This window comes from Camelus bactrianus, chromosome 7 (genome assembly GCF_048773025.1).
Source record: "Camelus bactrianus isolate YW-2024 breed Bactrian camel chromosome 7, ASM4877302v1, whole genome shotgun sequence".
Classification (NCBI taxonomy): Eukaryota; Metazoa; Chordata; class Mammalia; order Artiodactyla; family Camelidae; genus Camelus; species Camelus bactrianus.
In genome coordinates this window covers 24,920,707-24,941,436 of record NC_133545.1, presented here as the reverse complement: position 1 = coordinate 24,941,436, position 20,730 = coordinate 24,920,707, and the positions used below count along the sequence as shown (strand labels likewise).

At 36.3% G+C, this 20,730-nt stretch overlaps 1 protein-coding gene across 1 annotated transcript in view; it reads right to left on the bottom strand.

The window, feature by feature from the left end:
* Window positions 1-263: 263 nt before the first annotated feature.
* Window positions 264-20,730, bottom strand: part of SLC13A1 (solute carrier family 13 member 1) — a 76,724-nt gene continuing 56,257 nt past the window's right edge. Inside the window, exons 9-15 of the mRNA XM_010947594.3 lie at window positions 17,629-17,727; window positions 17,180-17,281; window positions 13,932-14,038; window positions 11,801-11,910; window positions 6,880-7,041; window positions 5,409-5,546; window positions 264-3,703 (exon numbers count right to left, since the gene is read on the bottom strand). Of these exons, the coding sequence (XP_010945896.1) occupies window positions 3,566-3,703; window positions 5,409-5,546; window positions 6,880-7,041; window positions 11,801-11,910; window positions 13,932-14,038; window positions 17,180-17,281; window positions 17,629-17,727 (856 nt within the window). The 3' untranslated portion in view covers window positions 264-3,565. The remainder of the gene's footprint in view (window positions 3,704-5,408; window positions 5,547-6,879; window positions 7,042-11,800; window positions 11,911-13,931; window positions 14,039-17,179; window positions 17,282-17,628; window positions 17,728-20,730) is intronic.

The following is a 20,730-nucleotide window of genomic DNA, read 5'->3' as shown; positions in this document are numbered from 1 at the left end:
ACGTCTTGGCAGAATTTATGAGTTTTGATTAAAATCTTAGAAATTCATTGAGCTCCAGGTTGAAGAAGGTGTTCTTTCTTTTGCCAGGTACTTGGTGAATCTACCAACCTAGGATTGTTTTAAAATAAAGCTTCAGATTAATGTCCCCTGCACACACACACTGATATTGCGACTTAAGCCTCCTAACCTGCATGGTTATGAATTTTCAAAGATTTTACATTCTCCACCAAGTGCATAGGCCAAAACATTAAATTTCCCTTGACGTTTCCCCCAATGGGTGTTTTTTTTTTTCTCTCATTTTCATTGAGAATATAGACTTTTGAGATCCTAACTCTATGGAATTTTCATTCAAGCCCTAACTTGCTTGGCTCTTAGCTTTGTCTCCCGTCCCTTGTAACCAGTGTACTTATTAAAAGAAAATTTCAATATCTCTAGGGATTAGCAGTTGCCACCTTCAGTCCTTGCCTAAGTCTCTAGATTCTTGCTGGTCCTTCACCATAGTCCTCTTTTGAGGGCCTCCGTTATTTTTTTGCAGCCACAGTAATGTATGATATACAATATGTTTTATTATTTGGCTTAAAGATCTTCCTCTTCCTGCTCCCAATATCTATACCACCATACTGTCATTAAGAAAAGCACTTTGCTTTTTTAAAACCCCATGTCTTTTTCTTCCCAGAGGAATTAAAACTCCCTATATTCGGAAAAAACCTTTTAATTTCTACTTTCTTTATATGCTATTTTTATTGTACTCCTGGACTAGTCTGATCTTGCTTTGCACTGGGGACCTCTGTTTTTGATATTTGCATTCCCAAAACTTACCTAGTAAATTTCTGCTTTCACTAAAATACTTCATTTGGGAATAACATGGCTGATGCTGAGCTGGGGCAACAATTTAAACCATTTTCATTTTTATATTATGTTACAGTAGTAAAACTGTTTGGGTTTACCCTTCCATTGCTAGTACAACCTCCCCCTCCTAAAAACAGAAACATTTAATTGGGAAAAATCCACACACAAGATAATAGTCATGCATTAATTGAACCAAAAACTCCGGAACAAAAGTGCCTTGACAAAGATTTTTATCAAATATTTAGCCAAAGCAAAGATACAATAAAATAGTATTAATCTTTGACAGCTAATAATACATAGCACAAATGTCCAGACAATTAATGTGTCATGATATTGTTTTATCAATTTTTGCTAATAAGTTTAGTTAGTAATATTGGCTAAAAGTGTACCTCCCCACCTCCCAGGCTGAGAAAGAGAGAACAAAGCCTTGGAGACCAAGTAGGGTGAAAACAGTGCGCACATTTGAAAAGAAGGAAATGTGAATTCTAGAGGTGTTGAGATGCACAGTGGCAGCTGTGGTGAGTGAAGGATACCTGTGTGCTGGGGGAGCCTTCCAAGCACTCGCAGAAACAGACAGTAAATAGTCACTTAGTGAAATTGCTCCTACTATCCACACAAGACCTGATCCTAAGTAAGATGAAGGGATTTAAAGTGACAAAGATTTCTAGTTAATCTCTGAGTAAGGCTCAAGACAAAAACAAAAACGCTATCTGCCCTAGAGTGGGAGGAAAAGATTTGTTAGATAATCTGCTTCTGATGCCTTTTGGAAACTCTCGAAGACAGCCTGCAACTTCCAGACAAAAGAGCTTGAGAACTCTGATGTGTATGGGACAAATGTGAAATGGATGAGTTGAGTCATTTTTGATACATCAACTAAACATAAAGATGTAGAGAACCATATGGCTCACTTAAACAAATTTTGACTAAGGATCATTTTCCTGTACTCAGCTGGCAGCTGTTGGAAGCAATTTATTAAAATGATTCAAGCTGAAATGTTTCTATTATTTTCTTGAGAGCAAAATTTACTCATTATAATTTGAAAAGTCATTTCATTTTTTCATAATGAAAATATATTTATCCTATAATATAATTCAGCAGAGATAAATTGAATGACTAGAAAAAAGCAGCAAAGTAATAAATACTACGGATCATAAACAAATGTGTAACATATGATACAGAAGGGAACAAGTGCATAGGGTGAGTATAGATGATCTACACAAAGCAGCAATATTATATTGTCAGGTTTAAATGGACACATTTTTTTTTCTTGAAAAAATGATTAATTTTGCATTAATAAATTGACAAATAATGAACATGGGCAATGTACCATAAATAATTTTTTTAAGAAATGTATTACTTAAAAAAATCCTCTTTACCATATTTAATTTTCAAAAATAATTTTATAATTTCATTTGCAAAATCTATACAGGTCTGATGACTTCTTTGAAAATTAAAAATAGCAAAGGTGTTTTTTTCACTTTTTCTTCTATTTTATTGTTAGCATATTTTCTTAACTGTACACATTTTTTTGTCTTGGATTGTCAATTTTTTCCCTTTAGTCTAATTTTGGAATGTCAATAGACCTTACTCATTCATGTCCTGAATACTAGGAGACTATTCTTTTCCCATTTTTATTTGAATGTTTAGTTCTCTTTTCTTTTTATTTGCCCATCAATAATTTATTTATCTCTTTTGTAAATATATCAACAATTTCAATTATTTATTCTTTACTTTCTCTGGTATTTCATTTCAATGTTGATGTCATGAAGTTATGTGACATTTTAATGGCTGTATACACAGTGATAATTCATTTAAATTTCTAAATCTCTTGTCTTCACGTATGACATTATGTATTTCTGAAATAAAATAAATACTTAAGTAAAACTATTGTACAAATATACAAATGTGTTAATAGATTTATACTGTTTACCTTTCTTTTCTAACTATACTTTGCTAATTGTGCAAATCATAGGAAGCCTTATCCATAGCTCTACAAAACGCATTTCTCAGTGCACTGAGATCATAGAAGTGTGAATTATATTACTTTAGCCTTTGAATCTAACAGAAATTAATCCTTATCTGTTTTCTGTTGTTTAGTGGATTCAGCCATTATTTTATAACTACTACTTAATTTCAATTTTTATGCTCTATGTATATATCAAGAGTAATCTGACAGGAATTTTTTTAAATGAGGGAATGTACATTTTATTTAGATTAAACTTTTCTCTTGCACCACCAGATGACCACAGCTTTGATTTTTCAGAAAATTCTCTTGGACAAAGACTACAAAAATGATTTATACAAATACCTAATTAACTTGTTTTATTTTCTATTTGCAGCTTCATGGAAAGTTTCTGAAATAATGAATTGACATTTGAAATGTTACATTGAACCCAAACTGTAAGATGAAGCAAATGACATAATCTCTTTCAAGAAGGTTAAGTTATGAATTATTCTTATGATGAAGCAGGTTGCATATGGTTCAGGAGCAAAATCTCAACTGTGGGCTTCTGGATGAAGGCATATAGATGATCTTGGTTACATCTCAAAGGAATGCAGACTCTTGAGTTGTGACAGATTTTGGGTGTTTACTGGAACTGTAGCAGCTATACCAGGGCTGATTTAAGTGTGTCATCAGTTTTCTATAGCCAGATTTTGCAGTGAATTCTTAATGGTTCCCCAAACTCACCACAGGATAGTCAGAGCATTCATGTTGTTAGGGCATGGTCTCATTGGAAATTGTAGGAGCCCAAGAAGGGTAAGTGTGGAGGTCAAACATGGGTGCAATCCAGGTAAACATGCCAAGCATCACCACAGCAAGACCCACAATATTAATGCCAAGTCCAGCTTTAACCTTGAATACGAAAAACATCAATTTCAGCCTTCTTCCACAAAAAACAAACAAACAAACAGAAAAAACCTATAGGAGAATTGGAATACTGTTGCAGAGGCATATGGCAGATTTGCATGCATCCTAAATGATTAGTATCAATGATTGTTTTCATAAGACAAGGAGTCCTTCCATTTATGTTGAAAGAGAATCTGTTGCCAACTAAATGCCATTTAGCTAAAGAGACTCAGAGAGCTTTCTCTTAGGAATATACTGAAGTCATTCTGATTAGAGAATCCCTTTAGAAGTCTACCATTTCATGTCAAATCAGGATTTGAGTTTTGTAGTTTTGTACTTCTGTGAATGAGGTTAAGGTCATTATATGATGACTGGTCCCTTCATGTTCAATCGACGTCATCTTTAGTTTAGCCTTAGTGAGTACATCTCTCACTTAAATTTAATGCCTCTCTTAGCCATCTTTCTTAGAGGTCCCATTTTTCTAGCTCTGACATCATTATTCTCATGTCCATTGACAATCTCAAAGTTGCTTTCTAGCTATTAAAACAGAGGGTGGCAAACTGCCCATAGACTGTTTTCGTAGATAAAGCTTTGCGGGACCACAATCATGCCCATTTGTTTACATACTGTTTTTGGCCACCTTCGTGATACATGTGACAGAGACCATATGGCCCCACAGAGTGTCAGGTATTTACTACCTGGCTCTTTACAGAGGAGGTTTGATTATCTCTGCATTTTCTGCATCAAAACGTGGAGCCGCAAGGCAAAATGGGGACACCTAGCAGTGAATGCTACAGAGGCCCCCTCTTCTGTCCGTGCAAGCTACTCATTTATTTCAGAATCCTGTTTTTATTTTTTTAACTCACAAACCTAGCACATTACTTTCATTGTATATTATGTACATTTCCTTTACCCAAAGGAGATTATATGGCTTCTGCATAGAGGCATTCACAGAATTTTTACATTACAGGGGTTTAGGGACAGCAATCTGTGTGGAAGGAAGGAACCTGGGACTTAACTTGAAACTTTATGTTACACAGCTAACTCGTTGAAATTACTTTGTTATATACTTGGTTTGGTTCGGAAGTTGGTGATCAAAATTAAGAGAAGGCTAGAATGTTCTCCAGTTAGTTCTTGACTACCACTACTTTTGTATTTGGCAAAAATGTGCATGTTTTGTCAGTTAGATTTTCTATTATTACTTGTGCTAATATCATTTCATTTCATTTTATTTCAGATGCCACTATTAGAATCGGAACAAGAAAGATGACTTTTCATCAGTCAGGCACTGAGCCCAGCGTTTTATTCAGAACAAATGTTGGTTTGTGTGAATATTTGTGATAGCAAACTACAGCTTGATGGTTGAATGTCATTAACCCTATTTCCTTCTTTTGTCCAGTCAGGCTGGATCCTGATCTCGACATGTAAGTTTAAGCCGTTGTGTTGAGTATATTCAATGCTCTCTTCCTCTTCCAGCATATTACTGATGCATTCAGTATCTCTGTATTTGAGACTGTCCATATTAATGGCATGTTTGCTGCTGGTTATCACTCTTGAAAACAATTCTATGGCCAGTCACGCACTTACCTTCCAAAGCAGAACTCAAGCTACGTATTCCCTAGCAGTTGATTAGTGTGTAAAATGACAGACAAGCTAAGACATCACAGAATCATGTACGTTGGACCCGACGGTACTCCTTCAGCTTACTCACCATGTCGATGACCTTTAGGTGGCCGTATGAAAAAACAATAGCATTGGGTGGATTTGCTACTGGGAGGAGGAATGCAAATGAAGTGGACAGAGTAGAAGGTAACAAAATATAAAGAGGGTTGACATGAATGGCTTCAGCCTGTTGGAAAAGATAAAAAGGAGTTTAAATAAGGTTTTTAGATAAGCATCCAAATGAGCAAAATAATTATGATAAACTATCCCAGAAGCAAGTTGAAATGTAAAGACATAAAATTACATACATAATGCAGTTATAACTGGAAGAATATGTTTTAGAAAATGCATCTTTCTCTCATTGCTGTTTATATGGTTATTGGTGCCCATTTAAGAATTCTAGTTCATATAGAAAGTAAGGTATCATTTATTCCAGAAGCAAAATAAAAATCACTACTTGTCATTTATCTAGAGTTAAGTGCTGTGTTAAGTATTTATACATATATAATATATAAATATTTATATATGTGATACATGTAAAATTTAACTTAGGTAACGTATAACATAATAGAACTTCATATATTTATACATGTAACTTGATCTTCACAATGACCTTATAAGATGGTAAATGTAGCCCCAAATAACAGATAAAGGAACTGAGTCCCACAAAGGCTAAGTTAACTGATCCAGACACATAGGTGGCAAGCAACAGAGCTTAGGGAGGGTCTCAGGTCCCTTTGGCTCCAAAGCTTCTCATCATTCCATTAACTTTACTGCCCTGGTGACATATATAATTTAAAATTTGCTTAGAGATTATTACAGAAGAGTTATCACTATTCTTAATTCATCACATAATTTTTAACTGCTCCATGTTGAGAAATACATATCAAAATATCACCAAGCTCATCTCGCCCAGTAAGAAGAACATTTTACCCAAAGCTATTCCTTGTAATTGCTAGCTAGTTGCGGAGAAGAAGAGAAGACAGTCTTTCCCTCTCTCTTTTTGCAAATCTGCTTCTTACTTGTCTTTTTAAATTCTTCCCTGGGCTGTAGAGAACTGTGTCTAAGATATGTAAGCTTGAAGCCTGAAGTGTAAACCTAGCTTTTTATTCCCTTGCAAATCACTTATATGAAGCACTTCTCAAAAACTCAAGACTAATCTTCTGGAGTGTCAGTGTCAGAGATCTAAACACTAAAGTTGCTAGGAAACAACATGGAAGCCCAAAGTCTTAGAGTTGGAAGGGATCTGAGCTGACCCTCCTGTTTATCTGCAAATGAAAATTCTGGGCAGAAAGAAGGTAAAGGGTTCACTTAAGATCATGCTGCTTGAACATGGACCAAAAGAGTTCTCTTGAGTTGAGATCTCCCAAGAAAGCATGAATGCAAATAAGGACCACTCTATAAGTTACTGACAGGGGGACAATTCAGGTCCAGAGTGATTCCACACCACAATGAGAACAAGGGAAGTAGAACACTGCTCTTTAAGTGAAGAGTATAAAAGGGATAAACGAGATACTCACCAATGGAGACAGTATTGGAAGAATGAGGGTAATGGTAGCTGGATTGCTGGCTACCTCTGTTAAAGATGTGACGAGCAAAGAAGATACCAGAATTATTAGCCAGACTGGTAATGAACCTAGAGGAGATAATTTATTTCCCATCCACTTAGATAGTCCTGACTCCTAAAACAAAAAGTTGCGGTATTTGTTATTCATAAATAATTCATTTTAATCAGACAATTTAAATATATAAAAAGCATTATTCACTCTTAGAACTCAGTTTCTAAAATGTAATTTTAACCTTTCATATTTTTTCTGTGGTTTGTTAGATCTAGGTGGCCTTGACCTAGAGAAGTTCTCAATTATTATTTTAATGCTACCAACATACTTTAAGAAGTTTGAATTGTCTTCCCACATTTTTTCAGTTGAAGTTTAATTTTACCTAATTAATAAATGTGGTATTTAACAAGCCACATGGTATTATAGAGCTTTAAGAAAAGAGCAGCCCTTCTGGTCTACCTTTCTCCACTTTTCAGTTGTGTTCCCCACAGGCAACAGCTTTCAACTGATATCAGCTATTTATAGCTGTTTATGTGTTTATAGCTATTTTACAAAATTATACTTTTTTCAGATTTCTAAATTTTAAGTTTAGACATTATTTACTGACTTCCTAATATGCTACATGAGAATTCAGCTTTCTTACACTTTCCACCATACGTATATTTCGTGCCCTTCCCCCCATTCCCTGACACTCATATATCAACATTCTTGGTTAAATCAGTATTTAAAGTTTGCCATTATGATTATATTGTTCACAACTGAGTCACTTAGTGTACTGTGACTGCTTTCAGTTTTTTTAGTTGGCCTTTTGATCATTTGTTTTTTTCCAGGAAATTTTTATTGCCTAATTCTTTTGTTGCCTTAGTTTTCTAAGTCTCTATCATTAAGTCTTCAGTACATGCTCCAGTGAAATTGGAAAATTCCTCACAAGTAGACAAACATTTCAGGTAATTGTTCTTTTTCACTTTCCCTCATGGAGTTGTCCATTTTGGAGCATTCCCTCCTGCTCCATCGGGACTAGTTGCTTTTTGGATCTACTTTACTATTGTAAAGGGACTCCTCTCCACCAGCATACTCAGATTCCCTTCACTGCCCTCTGATGTGGAAATCGTTTCTTGTTAACTCTTTTGTGCTAGTGGACCACAGGACTACATTTCTACAGCTTCCTAAAAACTGGTGCATGGGAAGTAATTTTTTTTAGTCTCTGCATGTCTGAAAATCTCTTTCGTTTCTTTTTGCCTTGCTTTGATAGTTTAGCTATTGTACAGTGCTAGACTTGAAATAATTACCACTCCAAATAATTATTGCTCCATTTCCTGGGGCTTCCATTTGGGTTCTTTAGAAGCATGATGACTTTCTGATTTTTGATTCATGGTACATAGTATAGAAAAATAGCCACACTCAGGTTAATAGATATGTTTTTCTATTTTTCTCCCTAAAATAGAAGGGAAAATTCTCCACTGTGAGAAGATTTCAATGCACTGCTGCACGTGTCATTCTGTATGCTCATGACAACGTAGGATGGACATCAGTAAAGCTCTAATTACAGGCAGTATACTCTCAGATCAAAGCTGCCAAAAACATCCCCAGATGTGGATACTAGATGTTATGTATGTAATTTGTAGTTTTGATTTATATTTTTGCTTGTTTGTTTGGGGTTTAACTTTTAGATGGAAAAGACTATCTACTGTTGAAATTACATTGGCACAAATTCATCTTTAAATATACTTTAATAACAGATTTTATCTATGTATAATTAGATGCAGCTGGAAAAGATTACAGTACTTACTGTTCCCCTTCTCTGGAAGTCACTGGGGTCCTATCATCAAACCCAGGGTTCTGAGATTCTACATGAGGTGCTTTGGTATCAGGTTCTCAGTAGCTCTCTAAATCCCAAATCTCAAATTCCTTAGTTCTGTGAAATTTCTTGTATTATTTTTTGGAAATGACCTCCTGTTTGTTTTCCATCTTTCTTGTTTCTCTTCTCTTTCTGAAACCCTTATTGGTTTGCTGTTGGACATTTCTGATTGATGCTCTAAATTTCTTATCCCTTCCTTTAAAAAATATTACTTTCTCTTCATCTTTGTTCTATTTTCTAGGATAAGTTCATACTTCATCTTCTAAACCTGCTACAGAATTTTTAACTCACTGTTATAATCTTTCTTCTCTTCAGTGGCTTTTTCTTATTTCCCATCTATTCCCTTAAAAAATAACATTCTGTTTTGGTTTTGTGACTTTAATGTTTCTAACACGTTTTTGAAGCATCAACGAACAATTTTTTAAAGTTCTCTTTTGCTTTATACATTTCCCTTGCTTTTTGTATTCTTTTTCTTTTTCATTCTTTTATTATTATTATTATTTTTGTTACTGGTTATTGTATCAGAGGCTTTCCCAACTGTCTGGGGATCTCAGACTACCTATTTATGTTTGAAAGGGAGGCAATAAAATGATGGTTGAAAGCTCTTTGTGCCTGGGTAAAGACTGTTGAGAAGACATTACAACAGTGACTGAACTGTGAGCCAGTGTCTCAATGACTGAATTTTGTTACAGAGTAAATTTACATTTTTTTACCAGGGAGGAGAGAGAGCAGTTGCCTGTCTGTTGAGGACTGGAGAGGGTATCTGGGAGTCTCACACCTCCTAATATACTTTTTAAGCAATCTTTGATTGTTAATCCTGGTTTTTTCGTTAGTTTTCAGTTACTCTTTGCTTCCGATTCCTATGCTCTTCTGGAATCTTGTGGCTGAATCAGTTTGTTTCTTTTTGGCTTTTTTTTTTTTTTTTTTGGCAGGCCCATAGATTTAATCTTTCTCTATTTCTTCTACTGTGCATAGTCATTGACCCCTTAAATATCTTCTTTCCATCTTCTAAATTTTATCAGTATCTCTTGTATGTTATTATTCTTGCTGTATATTCTTTATCTTTGTGGAGTAATACTTTTTTGTTGTTACTGCCGTGTTAGCAGAGATCTGAGTAAAAGTGCTAAATCCTCCACGTTGAACTTAACAGAAAAAGTTTGAAAGATGTGTGAAAAAGGGAGGGAGGAGTTATTCACCGGTGAGATTTTGAAGGTGACTGTCACAGCTCATGAGAGTTCAATCATGTTAAAGCAAAATCCAGAGGCATTTAAGAGAGGGAATGAAAATGAGGTGAGTGCTGTAGGAACTGCTACCTCAAAACAGTTCCCAACTGGAAAGGTTATCTAGTGCTGGATATTTGCCAAACTAATTACAGTTTGGAACAAAATTTTAAAAAATTAACTGTCTCCAAATCTTTGTAAAACCAGTTTCTAGGGGAATAGTTTTCCACAGCTATCTTTTTTAAGTTCATGGCTTCAGTCTGGCCACTTAGGGGTAAGGCGATTCTGGGTATCCCATAGAAATCTGATTCTAAGTACTAGGGTTTTCACAGCAAAGCAGACTCCCTCCATGATTTCCCCAATTCTCCCGGTGAGAGAGCCTGGTGCATTAGACTAAGTCCACACCTTTTCATTTCCTTCGATTTTGCCATTCTGGGGTCTGGCCAATGCTTTTAAATCCACTTTAAGAGTCTAGGATCCAATCTCAATTCTGGGAAGGAAGGATGAACAAATTCCATCAATGCCAGTACTGCTGATTCTGATTTCTTCATAATTCAAATTAGCAGACATAGAAATGGAAGTTATTTATTCTGAGAAACCAGATCTCATTACTACTGAGCTAGCAGAAAAGGGTATTTGTCTTCTATTTCTATCATTTATATTGGAAAAGTCCACGAGGCAAGCCAAATCTAGACCTAAAATGACACTGTAAAGGGCACTCAGAATTTAGACAATTTCTAACACTTCCATCTATTACTAAACTGCTGAAAGCTCAGTATCCAAATATCATACAGAAAAAAATGACAAAGTCAGAAACAAAAAACAGTCTTCCCTTAGGTTATCAAGAAGAGACAAGAACAGACTGCTATTTGCCTTGAAAACTATAAAAATTTAACTTTCAGAAACTGAAGGGCTGGACGCAACATCTCTCTCACCATCCTTTTTATTTTGATGACTGAATAAGGAAATGGAATATCCCTGAGCTTTGAGTGTTTTGCTGAAGGCTGCTAAATCCAGAAATGAGAGGTTTATAATTAGTCAAAGAGTGAAGGATTTTCATGGAGTGTTGGAGAAGATACTTTTCTTCGAGCAACCCTGTAATGACCAGGCCCATTTCAAGGGACACAGGCCTCCCCAGATTTTTACTTTATATCAACTGGATAGATGATAGGACAAAAAAATAACCAACTTTATTTCTCATGGTGGTTTTATTTCTTCCTAAAATTAGACACAATGCAATATTAAACACGGCTATGTGAAATTCTTTCTGGACTTCATTTAGTAAACATGTACTAAGTATCTCTAATGTATCTAATATGTAATAAAAATAATATAATAATTAAGCAATATGATAAAGTACTATTATTTCTCTTTCTTCTTTGACAACTTTAGGACCATAATATATTGCGGAGAAGTCTGAGAGCTACTTAAATTCATCATAAAATAGGGTAAAGGTATAAACAAAAAAATGTGTTCTGCTAGGAGTCACTGAACATATAATTTTTATATAATTATTTTCTTACTGAGCTGGTCTTCTAATACTATTTCATGGATTAAGAATTCTAATTTTCTTCATTTTATTTCTTTTGATATACTGGGGCATCATAAAAAATGATGTTTTATGCCTGTAATAAATCTTGAGCTCTGAACTCACCTAATCGGTGCCATATACTGACTGCATGGTTACTGAAGTCTGCATCATTACAGTGAGGGTGAAGTTGAACACGCCAAACCTTGCCCGTCTCTGCGCTCTCCTCTTGAACAGTCTGGTTAATTACCAACTATCTTAGACACAGAGTCTTACCTCACAGCCATCTGCCAAGGCAAACCCTCCACCAACAAGAATGGCTATATCCCAGGGCATGAATGACTGGAATTCTTTCCAAGTAATCAGTGGAGAGTAATCAAAAGCAACTGCAACCAAAAGTCCTACAGTTACACATTGCATAAAATACGACAATATACATTCTTTATTATCCTGAAGAGCCATCTCAAAAGAAGTTTTTAATACTCCTATATTGTTTTTAAATAGGAATTTGATCTGGACTTTGAATAACTTCCATCTGGCCTTGGTAGAATATTATAAAAAGAAAAATGCCGTAAGTTGGAAAAATCCTTTGGATTTTATTAGAGAATAAATTTAGATAAAAATAATAACATTGTCATCTATAATGCTATTTATTTATTCACTTATTCCACTAACATCTTTGCCTATGAGTAACATGTGCATTGGACTATACTATCCTTTGCTATGGAAAATGTCTGTAATATACCATTGGTTCTAACAGCATCAGTGGAGCATTATAATTATGATTCACTAACATTTATTTGAATATTATATTATTTTTTTCAAATCATGAGGAAGGTCATGATAGATTCATCAGGATTTCAATTTAAAATAATTCAAAGTTCAGATTAAATAATTTACATATTATTCATGAGACCCTTAAAGTACTCATAAAGCAATAATCCTAAAGATTTCTCTTGATATTTGGCACTGATGGCTCCACTGATTTTCTTAGAAAAAAAGATCATCCATGAACACATGATTCCCATTGAACATTTGTGTGTAACAGGGAGACTTCTACACGGTGAGATTTTAAGGTTAAGCCTCTTTATTATCTCCTTCCCCGGAACCTAAACCAAACCTACCCTCACTGTTGATGGAAGTTTTGCTATTTCCTACTTGAATTAAGGCCATATGTCCTGTTAAAATGTAAACATCTCGGATTGTACCTCTCATGTAAAATTGAACATTTTATGTCTTAGCTGTCATTTTAAAACCTAGTGCGAATGAGTTTCTCAGGGAGATGAGCTGAAGCATGAGAAGAGAGAGACTGATGGGTTGGGCAAGGCTGTTTCTGAGAGGGGGATCCAGCTGTGGGAGCCAGAGGAGTTAAGCCGAGTGTAACACTTGCCACTGCAAGGCCTTAGGGCTTTGATTGCATGGTCAGAGTCCTCAGGGTCTCATAGCAATCATTGCTCAATATCACAACATCTGCTTATAACACATTTGAGTTACTCTAGTCTCAAGTGAAGAGCAAAAGGCATTTATTTCTACACTACACTGTTCACATATATCATAACCTAGAAATCTGACTCAATAGGCATTTATCAATTCTGAGTCAAGGAGTCAGGTGGGCCAACGCAACTACTGGGATGAGGGAAGGAGGGACGGGAGGAAGGAAGGAAAGAAAGGAAAAACAACTAAAAGCCACAACTCTATTAGGCTATTTCAAACAATTTTAAACCCTTTGTCCCACACTGACAACATAGGAATCTGACTACCCAAAACATGTTGTGTTAGAATAAAGCACAGGCATAAATGAATCCTGTATTTAAGAAGTATGTGTGTTGTGGGAGGGAGGGGCATGAACACATAAACATACACACTTCTTTGTCCATGAGTTATAAAGACAATGAATGCTCCCTGAATATGTTTTCTTTCAACTGTGACACTAGGTTATGGCTAAGTATGGGGCTGATCAGCATTTTCTCCAAGGTTACTAGGAGGCTGTAAGTACTCTTTCCCTTGAAATTCCTCACGTTGGATCCTTAGCATTTATTACCAAGGGTTCATCATGAAGTAGGACTTCCAAGTTTTTGTTTCTATGTTTGCCAATAGTAAGATTAATTCTGATTATGACAGGGGAGGGGGGCTTATAGCAGACTGAACGAATGCATCACCTCTAGCAGAATCCTAATCGTGGTGCATAAGGAAGTCTACCTCTCACTTCTGCACAGTCAGATGATCCTTTAGAGGGGGAAGGAGGGTGTGTGCTGCCTGGTTAGGGGTTGCAGTGTGCACACGGGGTATGTATCTCAGGGGCTGCGTCTGAGTCCATCCTTCTGTTCTACGTGCTAACTGAAACCAAGGGGGTTTTGTATGTTGGCTCTTCTGTCAGATTCAGTCAGAACTATAAATAATACTCAACCAGTTTCTCCTGCAGGTGTAGTTTTGGTCAGTCTCTTAGCTGGGATAAGGAAAAACAGGAGTCCTACAAGCAAGGCAACAGTTGAATCTGTAGCAAAACCAGGATACCTAAAAAAAAAAAAAAAAAAAAAAGACAAGCACATGCATTTAAAAATGCCATCAAGAATTTGTATGAACTAGGCACCACCGGACTATGCCTAGAGCATAAAGTAGGAGTGGTGGTGTAGGCTATTTGTTCTGGATAATCTGTTCTAAAATCTATGGTTCCCAACTAAATACGTAACAGTGGGACTGAAAATCTCAGACCACGCTCCCATTGTCTGTATGTGTCTCCTTAATTTCAAAATTGTGTATACATACACATGATGATATTATAGGCCAAAAATCCCCTTTTGGTAAAGCTGATGGATCTGGTAAACAATTCCTTCTCTGAATTATTGCTTTTAATTACATTAGGCCAAGTCCTGTATAACTGATTTATAAAAGGCTACTGTTGAAACTGTGGCAAGGCATGGATGTTTCTAGAATCCTCTAAAACTCTTCTTTGGATTTGTGAAAAGGAATTGATTTTTATTTTAAAGATATGACATCTGCTTCTGTGTTTATAAGCCCTGGCCACATCATACACATGAAATCAACCCATTTAATGCTTTGCACTCTGTGAAACTCAATCAAGAATATCAATGATTAGCATGGCTTATGAGAGATGCTCAGAAATGATCACTGTACAAATTAACAGTGATTCAGGAACAGATGGGGCCTTAGAATCACCGGGTCATTCTAGCAAGTAAGACAGGTTCCCAGAAGCCTCAACAGTTAAGAAGGACCTGGAGAAAAGATATGAACAGGCATAAATAACTAGAAATCAATTTTAAAATTCAGCATATTAACTAGTGAATCTTTGTAGTCTGAAAAGTATGTACACCCTAAAGATTAATTTGCTACCTTGTAACTCAGCAGTGCATACGTACTATAGAGGCTCTCTACTCCTATAATTTACTTCAGCAATCTGAATAATGAGGGAAATGTATTATTTTATTCAATCTGATAATTTTACAAAGCAGTCTGTTTTCCCTAAATATAGATTTCTTTATTTCATTGTGGAGTAAAAAGCTGCCTTGGGTGTAATTTCTTCAACAAACTTAACCAATACTTATTATTTTGTTGTTCCTTATTTCTCTTATTTCAGTTATCATTTTGGTTGAATTTTGGCCAAATTGGGTCAGGCATCATGTAATCTGATTTTGTTTTATATGAAAAGACATATTGAATTCCTTCCAGGTTCAAACAGATGGAATGAAAACAGGAGGTGGTAGCTATAAATCTTCATCTGCCATTCTAGCTTTGGAAACTCTAAATGCCTAAAACCTCTATGTTACAAATATATTCTACAGAATACATACTTTAAATAAAATCCAGCCATAAATACTGAAATAACTGCTTTTCAAAAAACCTTGAAAAATGTTACTGTTTTATTCTTGGTTTATTATGAACTAAGTTAGGTTGCCTCAGTATTACAAGCTTCTGCGAATTTTATTTGCTTTGGCAATTTATAAGTCTAATAGCCAATTAGATGCATATATTCAAATCCTTTCCTCCCTCAAACCTTCGTTCCTTTTCTTATGGTTTTGTCAGAATTCTAGGTAACATGAGCATCTCCCCATAATAAATACATTGTCTTCTTTCTGCAGACAGAACATCTCCTACATTTTCCTCCCATAAGGAATAGAAATTAGAAACTGATTATATTGAATTTCTTATTGGGATTTCTGCCTGGTTTTCATTAGCCATTGTCTGGTTTCATTTAGTTTTTACACACTGGTGTTTAGAGAAGACTCTCCCTACCTGGAATGATAGAGGTGGGATTTTAAGAAGGAGGGAGAATTATTTTTTTTGTTGGTCTAGGTCCTCTTACCAAACTACAAAGTCCTAATCAAACTGTTAAGCAACAGTTTGCTTTGAATAGCTTGCTTTGAAGGATTGGATACTGCCTTTTGCTTAGACTTCTTAAAATGAGAAGTTTTAGTGCCAACGGAAAGAAAAAGTTTGCAAGGGTGCAGCTGACCCTTTGTAACATGTACCACCCAGCAGTGCTGCACTCGTGTGTTCACTAGGAATTTGCACGCGGACTCTGCAGCTTTAAAAAAATATTGGCAGTGCCTGTATCACCAGAAGGCTCTGATTCAAGAAGAGAGGAATTTCTTTATTCCATGTGGGCAGAACAGATCTGACTCAAATAATTTTGTTTTCTGCCCCTAACTACACTGAATTTTGCTGGGGGGTGTAAGACAGGAAGTTCAAATCAGAGATCTGCTGTATTTAGGAAGTGGAGTGCTTCGGTGAAAGATAAGACTTGGGAACGCAAATCGCAAAACCAGAGTATTTATATTGGCATGTAGGATGGTCCTTAATTTAGAAAAGTATGCTACAATCTCCCCCTCACTTCACATGACTCAGCAACGTGTGCCGGGATAGAAGACGCTGAGAGATAAAATTAACTCTGGCCCAGCTTCTAACGTTAGTTTGTACACTCAGTCTTAATACTTATTCAGGACTTCCTCACCTATAAAATAGGGGCAGGGGTGGGTTTATAGTGAACTCATACAGAGATGGACATCAGCAGAGGAAAAGACAAGAGAGCGAACCAAGCAGACAACCCTCCACAGAAGTACAAAATTTAAGTCAGCAAAAATCACAGACTATGAATTCAGATCAGGTTACTAAGAAACGCTGAGTGGCATTTAGTTCACATAATAAGTATTTATATTGCACTTCCTGTGGGTAGAAGGGGAGCACTGTTTCAAGTGCTATTATTAGTGCCATTTTACAGATGGAGAGACTGAGAGGTAAGTGACTTGCCCAAGGTAAGTGGAAGAGCCAGGAATGGGACCCAAGCAATGTGGCTCCAAAGTCCATACTCCAAACCATCTTAAAACATGGCTTTCCTGCCAATTATATTTCTAATTTCGTAAGGATGAAAATAGCCTTGTCTGAACGAGCGTGATTTTTAGTTACAGGGCAGTTTGGTCATCTCGTTTGCTGCTTTATCCTAGATTTCATTCCTTATCTTTTTTTTTTTTTTCTGAAAAGATTAGAACGAAAAAATCTTTTCAATGGAAAAGGAAGAAAAAAAAAATCTCATACAATCTTCCAGAATTACAGAAACCATTTAGGCAGAAAACAATAAAAAAAAAAAAAAAGCAGAGTATAAAACAGAAAGGGTTCACAAACATAACATGTAATGCTTACTCTGAAAAAAGTGCAGACCAACCGGTAACAAACCCAGGTTCTCGGGTAAACCAGAGCACAGCCATTATAATGAAGAGAACTAAGGTCACAATTTCTTGATACCTGTGGGAAAATTCCAATCCTTTCATTTATTTTCTCAGCCAAGACATTTGCAGAAGCTCCCTGAGCTGTCGTCAAGTGTGATCTTAGCAGAACACTAAGCACAGTAAAACCCCAACGTGTCAATAATTTAAGAGAATCAGCAGAATCCTCCCAGCCTCTTGTCCTATCCGGTAACTTTTAGTTAGATGAGGTATGTGTTTTATTATGTTGAGTTATATTCGCAAAGGTTAGAACATTTTCAAGGGTTAATAAATACGTTACAGACATTATGTGCATATATGCCTTTAAACAAGTACTTGGAGTATAAGCAGCATATAGCTGTGTGTGTGTGTGTGTCTGTATCTTACCTTATTGGTCCAAGTTTTTGGTATTCTTGTTTAATCACCTCAGCACAAGCCTTTTGTCTGGATGTTTTGGTCTTACCACATTTGAACATCTCCTTAAAACTGAAAAGAATAATTAAGCCTGTTAAGCAAAGAATTTTTCCTTCACAGAATTCTGTGTGAAAAAGTCAGAATATGCAAATATCCCCGCCAATAATAGAAATTTGTGTTTTTTGTCTATACCTCTGTCTCCTTTTTTTCAATGTTCTCTCCCCTCTTTTCTGTTTTTTCCTGGTTTGCTCAATGTTCAATGCTTAACTTTCCTTCCACATTTTCCATGACATCTCCCACTGATCTCTTCCTTTTCCAAGTCCTTTTGCACCATTGGAATTCTGCCATGTGCCACTCACTTCCAATTTAATACTTTATTATACACCTGATTGATACATATTTTAACGTATTTCTTAAGTATCTTAATTGTTCATTGTGCATATGTGTAAGATTTATCTCACTAATGAGAAAGCAAATTATTTGAGGGCAGGGGGCGGTTTCAAGAATGTTTTCTTTGGCCCAGTATCTCTAAACACTGGTATAAATACTTGACTCATTAACTTTGTCAAATTTATAAGATAGTTGGTTGTTAGATCCATCAGTTTTCACAGTTATACACTAGGGATGGAAAGTCACACACACTGATCGTGAGCAAAGTCCAAACTAGGTCTCTTCTTAGAACTAAATCCAGTTCCATTTTTCTTTGAGTTTCTTCACTCCTTATGTCCTAATAGCATCCACCAGATAATCTTCCAATTTACTTTCAATAGCAACTGTCAGTCTCTTATTTTAGCTGCTTATTTTAGTGACCTCTTTCCCCTGTGAATAATTTTCTTATCCTGAAAAGTCCAGGGTCTTCAAAACCTTGAACAGTTTTTTTTTTGTAAGGTGCTGCTCTAAAGCCTGATTTAAAAAAAAAAAAAACAAAACCCAGAGAAAGAAAGAAACGGGAAAATGGTCAGATTATTACGGATTATCTCTTGGAATGTATGATATGAATAGCTAAATTAGAATATGTTATATGTTGGTATAGAAAGCACTTTTGGGCATATATCCGAAGGAACTGGCATCTAAATCTTGAAGAGATATTTGCACTGACATGATCATTGCAGTATTATTCACAATAGCCAAGATATGGAAACAACTCACATGTCCATGGATGGACCAATGGATAAAGAAAAAAGTGGTGCACACATACAATGGAATATTATTTAGTTATAAAAAGAAATGAAGCACTGATACTTGCTACACTGTGGATGGACCTGGAGGATATTACGCTAAATGAAATAAGTCAGACACAGAGAAACAAATAGTGTGTGATCTCACTTATCTGTGGAGTCTAAAATAAACATGGTGATTGCCAGGGGCTGGGGTGAGGGGAAAATGGGCAGACGTTGACCAAAGGGTATGTTTCAGTTATTCAAAGTAAGCAAGCTCTGGAGATAGACTGTACAAAATAGAGCCTATAATTAACAATATTATACTATATACTTAAAATTTTGCTAAGAGGGTAAATCTTATATGAAGTGCTTGTACTACAGTAGGAAGGAAAAAAAAAACAACAAAAAAGCAAAGGAGGTGGGAGGAAGCTTTTGGAAGTGATGGGTAAGTTTACGGCAATGATATCGACAATGGTTTCATGGCTGTTTGCTTACCTCCAGATAGTAAGTTCTGCGTACATCTAGTATGTACAGCTTTTTGTATGTCAATCATACCTGAATACAGCAGTTTAAAAAAAGAAAAGAAGCAGGGACATTTTCTTTGGTAAAATTGCTGGGGTAAACATGGATATTTATGAGGGAGTAAAGAGGAAGACTGCTATGGTGGGAGGGCAGCTATCACACAAAGACGTGTTATGTTTACTCCTTTTTCTGCAACTCTGCTACTCAGATGGACTGTTACTACCTTTGAAGGAGCAGAGTTTCCTCAATTCTTAAGTCATCCGTCCTACAGATTTATAGTCACCCTTCTACCCACACGACCCCCACTGAACGCGATTAGGTGGAAGCTGTTGCATTGAAGATCAGCAAGATGATATTTAATTTTTATAGTCTCAGTTAAATTACTGACTAGTGTCCATCTTGAAATTTTACCCTTTGTCACAACATAAATACTACCATTAAAAGAAACGAATCCACGGACAACCTTGAGAACCATCTGTAGAATAAAAAAGGAGAGTTAGAGAAAGAAGTGAGTCTCCTCAGAAACTGGTTTCTACCCAGTAGACTGTATGTGTATTTTGTCACTTTGGTTAGGGCCAAGCAATGGTTAAGTCAAAAGCCAAATTGGCTTTGCTACAAATGAAGGTTAATGCCTTCACAAAGGAACTGATAAAGCATATGACAATGCATCAGCCTCTCCATCTGAGTAAGTTCGGTGGCATGGATAGATGACCTCACTTCCCAGGTAGGCTGGGGTCATTTATAATGGGTGAGTTAACTGTGTAAACAGCCAACACACTAATCAGAAAGCATGGTGGCCTGCCAGGGGAGTGGCTGATAATTTCTGTTTGTCGATCTAAAACCTCCGGAGGTGAACACCCTGGCAGACTGAAGAGGACACTGAAAAATTAGCTGAAGCATGAAGCTGCGCTGTGTTGAACCAAAAGTGGACAGCAAAGGGACTGTTTCAACATGCCGCTGATCATGATTTATGGAATTTGCCTAATGTATGCACTTCACAGGATTTTTTTTTCCCTCATAGAAAACACATTTCATCTGCCCTTTATCTTCTTAATTTCTCCTTTTTAAACGGTGGGACATTTCAAGAGAAAAATGACAAGGGTGGCATACATATTTTATAAAGTCATTATACACAGCAAAAAAAAAAAAAAAAAAGAAAAAAAGAGAAAGGAACAGTTGTGGGTCTGGGACCAGATGCTTTCTCCATTGGTTGGGGATCCCTGCCCCCTGCATCCTGCGTTGCTACCTGTACAACTGAATAGACCCCAAAGGCTTGGATTTCCAGGAAGAGGCATTTAGTATGCAGCTGGCCTCTCCCTACTGATGCCCACCTGCTGAAGTCAGTGACATTCCACACATTTGCTTCAGCAGGAGGATGGCCTCACACTGCTCC